This window comes from Mizuhopecten yessoensis, unplaced genomic scaffold (genome assembly GCF_002113885.1).
Source record: "Mizuhopecten yessoensis strain PY_sf001 unplaced genomic scaffold, ASM211388v2 scaffold3431, whole genome shotgun sequence".
In the NCBI taxonomy this organism is placed as follows: Eukaryota; Metazoa; Mollusca; class Bivalvia; order Pectinida; family Pectinidae; genus Mizuhopecten; species Mizuhopecten yessoensis.
In genome coordinates, this window is record NW_018405041.1 from 19190 (window position 1) to 30261 (window position 11072).

The following is an 11072-nucleotide window of genomic DNA, read 5'->3' on the forward strand; positions in this document are numbered from 1 at the left end:
TAGACTTGAAGAGCCCCGTGAAGGGTGAAAGCAGCTAGTTTTTTAGTCGGTCGTTAATTTTATTTTTTTCTATATTCATTCATATATATATTGAGATAATTATCTTCTATATCAATGTATGATGATGATTTGTATGCCTGTTTTGTTTATCATATATGCCTAATACTGTTATCCATATGTTGTAAAGCGCTTTAGAGTAATTTTATAAATGATATATGACGCTGTATAAATGTTGTACAATTTATAACATATATATATCACGAGTTTACACACAATACAACGAGACAGAAATAACAGTAAACATGTTTTAATCATAGTAACCATAATTTCACATTGTTCTTACAATGTTCCACACAAGCATATGCATAAAATATTCTACAACACTTTACAGACCTACATAAACCTTTCTTACCAACCCTACACAACAACATAACAGTGATTTCTCGGGGGCTACTCGTACGAATCTATTTATATATATAAATCAACTGGTAGACTTCTACCATATATTGTTAAACTGGAAGACTTCTACAAACCTATAGTTATAACTGGTAGACTTCTACCATATATTGTTAAACTGGTAGACTTCTACCTACCTATATTAATAATTGTAGACTTCTATCAACCTATAGTTAAAACGGTAGTCTTCTACCATCTATTGCTAAACTGGTAGACTTCTAACATCTATAATAGTTAAGCTGGTAGACTTCTACCAATTAATGTTACACTGGTAAACGTCTACCATCTAATGTTAAAACTAGTAGACTTCTACCATATATAGTTAAAGTGGTGGACTTCTACCATCTATTGTTAAAACTGGTAGACTTCTAACATCTATTAAAGTTAAACTGGTAGACGTCTACCATACAATGCGACACTCGTAGACTTCGACCATATACAGTTAAAGTGGTAGACTTCTACCATCTATTGTTAAAACTGGTAGACTTCTAACATCTATTATAGTTAAACTGGTAGACGTCTACTATCTAATGCGACACTGGTAGACTTCTACCATATATAGTTAAAGTGGTGGACTTCGACCATCTATTGTTAAAACTGGTAAACTTCTAACATCTATTATAGTTAAACTGGTAGACGTCTACTATCTAATGTTACACTGGTAGACTTCTACCTACCGATATTTAAAATTGTAGACTTCTACCATATATTGTTAAAACTGGTAGACTTCTACCATCTATTGTTAAACTGGTAGACTTCTACCATCTATTGTTAAAACTGGTAGACTTCTAACATCTATGATAGTTAAGCTGGTTGACTCCTACCAATTAATGTTACACTGGTAGACGTCTACCATATAATGTTAAAACTAGTAGACTTCTACCATATATAGTTAAAGTGGTAGACTTCTACCATCTATTGTTAAAACTGGTAGACTTCTAACATCTATTATAGTTAAACTGGTAGACGTCTACCATACAATGCGACACTCGTAGACTTCGGCCATATATAGTTAAAGTGGTAGACTTCTACCATCTATTATAGTTAAACTGGTAGACTTCTACCATCTATTATAGTTAAACTGGTAGACTTCTACCATCTATTATAGTTAAACTGGTAGACTTCTACCATCTATTGTTAAAACTGGTAGACTTCTAACATCTATTACAGTTAAACTGGTAGACGTCTACCATATAATGCGACACTGGTAGACTTCTACCATATATAGTTAAAGTGGTGGACTTCGACCATCTATTGTTAAAACTGGTAGACTTCTAACATCTATTATAGTTAAACTGGTAGACGTCTACTATCTAATGTTACACTGGTAGACTTCTACCATCTTATGCGACACTGATACACTTTTACCTACCGATATTTAAAATTGTAGACTTCTACCATATATTGTTAAAACTGGTAGACTTCTGCCATCTATTGTTAACCTGGTAGACTTCTACCATCTATTGCTAAAACTGGTAGACTTCTAACATCTATGATAGTTAAGCTGGTTGACTTCTACCAATTAATGTTACTCTGGTAGACGTCTACCATCTAATGTTACACTGGTAGACTTCTACCATATATTGTTAAACTACAGGTAGACTTCTACCCATTATCTTTATCCATCCAATTATCTGAATTGGGGGTATACAAATTGTTGTCCCCAACAATTTGAGAGGCCAAAACGAGTATTTGATAAACTTTAAATACTCCAGGCTCCTATGTACTCATACCCCCACCCAGGCACCCTCCCATCTCTGTCTCCCCGCTACAGACACTTTTAATCAAGCAAACTGACCATACCTAAACGCTCTTTACATAAGATGAAATAAGTAAGTAGAAGACCACACATCCAACATATGCAATCTATACAGTAAATTTAAACATAGATGATTAATGAAAAAATGTACAGAGATAAATGTATTGTGTGTAAACTAAAATTATAATAGATTCACATTATAGCAGAAAACCAATTTTCACGTGTGTGACGCACGAGTGAAAGTATCAGTATATTTGCAATACGAACGAAATATTTACAGTATTCAACAAGAAAACCAAAATATTGTAAATCTATTGCATTTTATAACTATTTACAACTACGACAATGTTACTGCATAGAAGGTTAATCGCTGGCGTCATATCCTATCAGTATCAATACCTTAGTTTATGCAGCGAAGATGTATCAACACATCCTTTTATCATCCCGTCGTTTTATATGTATCTGAACAACGAATCTGTGGATTTAAATGAAGTTACTAGAAAGAGATTTTTCGATTGGTCAATACCCAAAGAGATATTTTCAAACTTCGACAAATGTCACTTTTGATATCTGTCACTGTGTGAGAGCAGATTTATCGGGTTGACGGAATTCGATCTCTTACTGACAAAAAAAGTAATAAAATTCAAAAGCTACACCCTATACCTAAGAAAAGTCTCCCTAGGGAAACATGCATTGTACTTTTTAAAAAATCATAGAAAAACTACAATTGAAAAAACAAATCTTATTCGACATTACGTCACCATTTGTTAATCAGTCACAATGGACATGCTCTCAACTCGTTAATGTATATATTTTAGTATTGTCAAAATTTCCCATTGTTTTAAATCAACTGTTTGGCTCCAGATATAATTGATTTAATTTTCATTTGTTCGATATAATCCGCTTCTAATAAAGAGCCTATAATTATAACACCAATATCCGGACCTGTTCTTTCAATAAAGCAATCTAAATTCACACACACGAGTTGCAAAGTGTAGAACACTACTATGACGACTTATTGGAGCAAGTATTCCACTACATGTACCTTAAAGTTTTGATGAAAGGAATGTCCGCACATGTTAAACTCCTTATCATACAGACATGTTGGGGAAGTCCTATCCAGGGTTATGTTGATTGGACCTAAACAAATATGTGGGGATGTCATATTCCTGGTATATATAACGCTGATGAGGTCATACATTCAAACATTGAAGAACCTTGGCAATAAAAATAATGTGGGGATGTCATATTCCTGGTATATATAAAACTGATGGGGTCATACATTCAAACATTGAGGAACCTTGGCAATACAAATAATGTGGGGATGTCATATTCCTGGTATATATAACGCTGATGAGATCATACATTCAAACATTGAAGAACCTTGGCAATACAAATAATGTGGGCATGTAATATTCCTGGTGTATATAACGCTGATGGGGTCATACATTCAAACATTGAAGAACCTTGTCAATACAAATAATGTGGGCATGTAATATTCCTGGTATATATAACGCTGATGGGGTCATACATTCAAACATTGAAGAACCTTGGCAATACAAATAATGTGAGGATGTCATATTCCTGGTATATATAACGCTGATGGGGTCATACATTCAAACATTGAAGAACCTTGGCAATACAAATAATGTGGGGATGTCATATTCCTGGTATATATAACGCTGATGGGGTCATACATTGAAAAACCTTAGCAATACAAATAATGTGGGGATGTCATATTCCTGGTATATATAACGCTGATGGGGCCATACATTGAAAAACCTTAGCAATACAAATAATGTGGGGATGTCATATTCCTGGTATATATAACGCTGATGGGGTCATACATTCAAACATTGAAGAACCTTGGCAATACAAATGATGTGGGGATGACATATTTCTGGTACATGTAGCCCTGATGAGGCCTTACATTCAAACATTAAAATACCTTGGTCATACAAATGCTTTGGAAATGTTGAAAACGGTGACCTTTCAAACAGCATGACATCAGCCTTGTTTCAATTGTCGGGATGGCCTCATAAAGCTATTTTTATACAACATGTACCTATAACAGATATATTCTATTACAAAGTTCCTATAGGGAACATAACAAAATGAACAGCAATAATCAATCTACGTTCTTATAGCATATGTATAAGCCATGCAAGATCATTGTGTATTTTTTACAAGTAAACAACGCATAGTCGGTATAGCCCAATGGTCATGGTCACACTCGTTGCCGTATTCGGGGAGATGCATGTTGGTAAGATTGTTGTTGTGATAATTTCAAGCAAGTACCACAGCATTGGTGTTATTTTCTTATTTTTTTATATTTTACATGCTTCCAATCACAAACACAATGTTTTTTTAGTGGAATTTTAGATGTCAAACATCAATAGGAGGGAATGGGAAAGTTTGGTAGGGTAAGATTTCGAAGTAGGGATTTTATAAGGGAAATATCGTTCTTGAAGGACATTTCGAGTAGCATTCGCTATTGTGCAGTCATTCCTAATATATAATAGTTAACAGTACTCGTAAATGATTACGAATAACATACAATAAATATGCACTGTTTTGCTGTGAATAAATATTAAGAAAATATTAACTGCTTACATATTAAAATGTGTTGTTGTCGACGTTATTTAAGCTTGGATTGTATCCAACATATGTGCTATCATTATGCTATTGTGTCTACTCAGACTTCCGCAGAGCCTCTATTCTCTCTTTAGCAGCGTTATCATCAGGTATGCTACGTAGAGAGTCCGTAAATGACCTGATCGCCCTGCGATTGTCACCCACAGTTTGGTAACAGATCCCTAGCAATGTGTGTACTATCCAGTATTCGTGTCCCCCTTGTACAGGGTCGTAGTTCACAGCCCGAAGGTTGGTGAGTTCTGTGTCACGTCTCCTTATGTCACCAAGGTCGTGGTAACACAGGAAGGAAAGGAAGCGTGCATACGCTAGTGGTGGAATTGTTACAACTATATGTTTGAAAACTTCAGGAAGTAGATGAGGTAAGCATAGTGAAGGGCTTACTTGAGCAAAGCACAAACACGAATACACCCCTTCTTTAAACCTCTTGTGTAACGGGTATCCCTGTCCACAGTAAAACCTTTGGTATTGTTCTCTAGATTCTTCAGTTTCTGTTATGGATTGGCCAATGTATAGCTTAAATGTCGACGTCATTTCTGCACACATTCTAATTGTGTTCTTGTAATCTCCTGTGAGGTAGTAAAACGTTGCTAAAAACATCAGTCCCGGACTGGTACATACCGACGCTTGCCGCGCCAGTAATTGCTTACATTTCTTAAGGGCTAAATACTTCTGTTTGTTGCTTTTAATATTGGTATACACGTTAAACAATGTGCAGGCTATTTCGTAAAGTGTAGTAGTCATTACACAGTAAGCAATGAACTCATCCACATCCGTTTTAGCCTCAAGGAGGTGTTTCATTGAAAGGTACAGCTTTTTTTTCTCGTTACCTACCGGCGTTAAACGAAACAAACATTCCCGAAAAAGGTCCAAGTCCCTCAGACATTCCAAATGTTGTATTGATTTCAAACTTTGGTGTTGTTGGAGCATTACTCCGATGTTTGGAGTATTGACCGATTCTATTGACAAACACATCCAGTTTAGGTAATAGAGATCAATAAGAAAATGAAGCAGTTTTTCACGGTTTTCCCCATGAACTTTCCTCAAAAACATGTTGTTTCTTCTGATGAAATAGTTTGGACAATAACTCGATTTGACCCAAACAATCAAAATAGACAGGCAGAACCGAAAACATATAAATGTGTTTTGATCATCCCATAGCAAATGTGGTGAATTTTCAACGGCATAAAAGATAACCGTTTTTAGAAAATATGAACAAAGGATATCACTATCCCCAATAATATGGTCCAGCAAGTCTTTGATCTGGTAAAGGAAATACTTCAGTAATCCGTATACCCTGAACTGCGGATGAGTGAGAGAATGAACTAATAGTTGTTCTGCACAGGCAAATGAAATCCTCCATTGTAGCAGCGTGTCTGTTGAACACTTATCACCAACAGGTACGAGATGACACCCACCTTGAACAATCCTGTGAATCATTGTCTGAGATGGCCAACCATGAAGGCGACTTCGGTATTTCCATTCATTAGCTACCCGCGGCCAACATACACACGGAAATGAGAATGCTAAATCAAGGCTTATTGCATTACCATGCAAGAATAGAGTGGTACATGGTCCATTGGAAACAAAATCCGCACCAGTTGCCCTACTGATAGTTGCCACGGTCTCTTGTCTATAGATATCACTAGATAAAACATACAAATCACCAACAGGAATAACCGCTTTTTGAAATCGGGAATTGCTCCCCTCTTCATCTCCAATTTGAAATATTTCAAGGTTAACATACCCAGGTCTGCAACCAGCTTCCCTCATTAACAGAATTGTCTTGTTTTCACTGTTACAAGGTATGAGGTTCATATGATCTGGATAGGTTACCACTACAGTTTCCAGGGAGTGCATTACGTCTAAATCTGAGGTGACTATGCGAAACCCGTCCCCAATACTTCCACCACTGATCATATTCAGTAAACCGCTATTTGAATTTTTTTCTATGTACTCTCTGATGGTTTTAACCTTTCTCCTGTTCTTCACTATTTCCTCGTTACCGTGGCAGTCATCAAGATACTGTACCAGACGCTGGGAAATGTTGTCTTGGACTATGTAGAACCATGACTCACGGAGCATCTGTAAAAAAAAATATGATATAAATTATGTTTAAAAACAAATAAAAAATGTTAAATTCATTCGCGTAATTAGGTTTGTTTAGTTTTACGTCCTATTGACCGCTATAGGCATTTAAGGACATGCCAGGTTTTGGTGGTGGAGGAAAGCCGGAGTTCCCGGAGAAAACTCACCGACCGACGGTCAGTACCTGGCAACTGCCCCAAGTAGGCCTCGAACTCGCGACCCAGTGGTGGAGGGCTAGTTAGTGGTAGCAAAATGTTAGACGCTTTATCCACTTGGCCTAGGCGAAGTTGTCCCACTAGTCGTACAGCTTAGTAGTAAGCCGTTCCTATTGGTCGAGTATTGCCAGAATATTGCCTAATATAGTTGACGCTGTTTTTGAAAACTAAAACCTATCCATATCTATTGAATTTTATTTTCCAGGGTCAACGGTTTATTGTTACGTGGATATGGTAGAGTTATCCCAGCAACTTGAAGTGTCGAGCCTTGAAGGGCTGGTTTACCTCCTGATTTGTCTGGTTTACTAGTTAATGTTCAGGTTGGGTGGCTTGCTCGGCTTCCTATTCTCTACTATATCGCATTAGTTTTATATCTTGTGTATCATAAGGGGAAGGATACACGTGAGAAAGATAAAAGTACGTATTGATATATATGTATACTAATAGCATTAGGTTTGCATATGTTAGAGATTTTTGTGTATAAATGTCTGTCAATGTATGCTATTTTTGAAGCACATCAATGAAGTGCTAAACCATAGCGCACGGCGGACTGGGCTGGCAAACAGATATGTGTGCGTCGTGTTGTTTATGACGTAGTAGAGATTGGAGTACAGAGTATTAGGGCCGTTCTTATAAAACACGATATAGGTTCACGCTTTCGGATGTAACACGTTAAACATCGCTTATAGTGTTAAACATCTGCTTCAAGTTGCTACATATACATTCAAACTCATTAAAACGTTTAACAGGCCCTAAACGGAAATATATATATCGTTTCAAAATTCCTTTTTATTTCAAACATATTTCATTTGTCACACATCAAAAGGATCAGACAAACGTTATCATAACTTTTAAGCACCATATCCCACATATTCTATAATACAAATTACATGACAACAATAACAAACACCCATCAAATACATATACGTAGGAAAGGGAAACGGGAGGAAAGGGAAGAAAGGAAAAGAAATAGGAATGACAGATATTACATGTTAATTTTATGCAATTGACTTTAAAATTGTTTAAGTCTAGTATACAGTGAATTCACTACATGTACGTTCTATCGTTCGTGTCAGCACACTGAATGAGTTAAATTTGATGAAACTGTTCTCGTACTCAAGCATGAACTCTGAGCTAAAACTTATGTTCGTGTTTATTGCTTAAATCATGCTACAAGGTAAAAGTATCAGGTGTTGAGAGTGAATGATACTCAGCTTTAAGTCTCTCTGTAATTCGTCCAATTCATGGACATGCTGTGTACTTTTCACAACAACAAGAAACTGACCTTGACACAGAATCTGAGTTTGAGCATGCGACCAGTTTCATGAAGACGGGCCTTGATATCCGTTTAGTTTTAACAATGATGATGAGCCATGTCGTGCTGAAATAAAACCAATCATTTACATGCTATGTGTTAGTATTAGCAATCAGTTTATCTTGTGTTGACGTCAGAGACCCTTTCATAACGGGGAGGGGGCATACATTGACAATAGCATTATATATATATATATATATATATATAGCATATCCGAAAGCTTATATATCATATATCTTACCTGAGTTATAACACGAGGTAAAGGACATGGTTCACCATATTTGATGTGTTCAAAGGTCGACTTGTTGATCTGACGGAAGGTAGAGGCAGACATATTGTTGTTGCTTTAAATTTAAGCAGATGTATAATCATGAAAATCACTGATGCGCGGTACACTTGTCAGTATAAACAGACGCGTCAATCTCATTGATAACACTGCCATAACTGTATTCCTGCTAGTGTGTCACATTATAGACATATTTCATTGACAGCACTGTCATAACTGTCTTCCTGCTAGTGTGTCACATCATAGACATATCTCATTGACAACACCGTCCTAACTGTCTTCCTGCTAGTGTGTTACATTATAGACAGACGCTTCCATCTTTGAAGTCCTTATATGAATGTTCACCGGCTCATTTCGGACGAAAGAGTCCATCTTTACAGTTATCATGCATTTGTTTATCATCACTGTAGACTGAAGAATCCATCTGTACAGTCATCATGTAATTGTTATCATTCCTGCAGGCGGAAGAGTCCATCTTTTTAGTCGTAATACATATGTGTGTCGGAAGAGTCCATACTTACAATCCTCATGTAATTGTCTATCAACCTTACAGATAAAAGTATCCATCATCACAATCTTTATGTAATTGTCTATCGGTGTTTATCTTTCCAATCTTGTACACGTACCTATATATTTATCATCACTTCAGACGGAAGTGTTCTCTTAACAATATCCCCATGTAACAGTAGTAGGGAGAGTGATGGTTCTGGCGCAGTCCCCCGCTTATATAATCCTTACCTCCATCCTGTTCAACCTAAGACGCTCCACCCAAGTAATGATGACGTCACGGAATTTCCCTCGCACTGTCTATATTAGATGGTTGTTCTCGAACATTCTAAAACGTTCGTACATGTACAAGTTAAATATTCCTTACGATTAGTGGGGAAACCACATGACGACGCGATAGGAGATTCCTATTCCTATCCACATATTTTTAGATGATGTCGACCATGTTTGATCCGCATAGTTGGGTAGATCACTGAACCGCATTCTTCATTATTGTGCAATCTGCATACAAGTTACACCATTCAGTCTTGACGAATATCCGTGGTTAAAAACTATACACATATACCACTATACCTTATTGCCACGTCCTTATGTCACAACAATAGCATCAAAATACATTGACAGTCATTAAAACCACACACTATAGTCACCCAGGTAAACTTACCCATGCGATACGACAGTGTACACATACACTAGCCTAACGTTTGTAGTACAATGCTCCATTAGCTCGCGTATACACAGGTCTACTACTGACTAATGCGGTAAGATTTGTAAAGCTAGTGGTCCGCTAAAAAAAATTAAACAAAGCTCTTCTGCATGGGGATATCAAATGGTATCTGTCTATTCATGTCCAGTTTTCGAAGCCAAAGGAGGATATCGTGGAGCGTGTCACACCACATTTCCCTCGAAAATGCCAGATAAGTCTCAAATCCGCAGATGTGTACCAAAACATGAAAGTGTCTATCAATAAGAGATATTCCTCCTACCTATACAAATACACTTAAATTGTCATAATCCTCTGAAAGCCTCTAAACATGTGATCGTCAATGTCCAAAACAAAGACAACAACTGTTTCATGTGGCCGGTACTGGTTGCATTACATTCGTACAAAAATAACACACAACGTGTCAGTAATTACACAAATTGCGAGACCGAGCTCGATTTCACGGGAATCTCATTCCCGGTGTCGATGTCTGACATTGCGATATTGAGACACAAAACAACATATCAATCAGTGTACTGGGGTATGAAAAGGGCAACTTGTTTCCGGTGCATGCGACGAAACAGCGCTACGAGCGCCACGTCGACCTACTTATGATATCCGACTGTTAAAAATCACACTTCTGTTGGATAAAAACGTGAATCGCTCACACATTCTAATAGGTATTTCCATTGCATCTACTTCTTCCATAGCTTTACAAAACAGCGCGTTTTGAATGAACACGTGTCGTATTGTCGCGAGCACGGTACTCAGAGAGTCGAACTTCCGAAAGAAAATCACAAATGGTTGTTCTACAAAGACTTAAGGAAACGATTGAAATCACCATATATTATTTATGCGGTTTTCGAATCATTTCAAGTACCGATATCTGGTTGTTCGAAAGATCCGAATGGGTCATACACCTCAAATAAGACCCAACACGTTCCCTGTAGTTTCGTGTATAAAGTAGTATGTCCCATACAAGAGACCTCGAAAACATTCGTAGTCTACAGAGGACCAGACGTTGCTAATTCATTTGTCGAATGTAGGGTGCGTGAACAAGAGGAGATAGAGCATCAATTTAAACATGTCCA

At 37.1% G+C, this 11072-nt stretch overlaps 1 protein-coding gene across 2 annotated transcripts; it reads right to left on the bottom strand.

Annotated features, from left to right (window-relative positions):
• Positions 1 to 291: 291 nt before the first annotated feature.
• Positions 292 to 10009, bottom strand: LOC110447480. 2 transcript variants are annotated; one of them, XR_002462598.1, is made up of 3 exons: positions 8727 to 10009; positions 1796 to 6952; positions 292 to 1129 (listed from the first exon to the last, which is right to left on the bottom strand). XR_002462598.1 is itself a non-coding variant. In XM_021493216.1 (2 exons), the coding sequence occupies exons 1-2, from the start codon at positions 8817 to 8819 to the stop codon at positions 4907 to 4909; spliced, it is 2139 nt and encodes a 712-aa protein (XP_021348891.1). In that variant the 5' UTR covers positions 8820 to 10009; the 3' UTR covers positions 292 to 4906. The 2 variants fall into 2 exon arrangements, 1 of the variants encoding a protein (XP_021348891.1); XM_021493216.1 differs by having other exon boundaries at positions 292 to 6952.
• Positions 10010 to 11072: the final 1063 nt, after the last annotated feature.

Coding starts and splice junctions, on each gene's coding strand:
- LOC110447480 (XM_021493216.1), bottom strand. CDS start 8,819: ATGTCTGCCTCTACCTTCCGTCAGATCAACAAGTCGACCTTTGAACAC. Junction 6,953..8,726: donor TACCTCGTGTTATAACTCAG/GTAAGATATATG, acceptor TTTTTTTTACAG/ATGCTCCGTGAGTCATGGTT.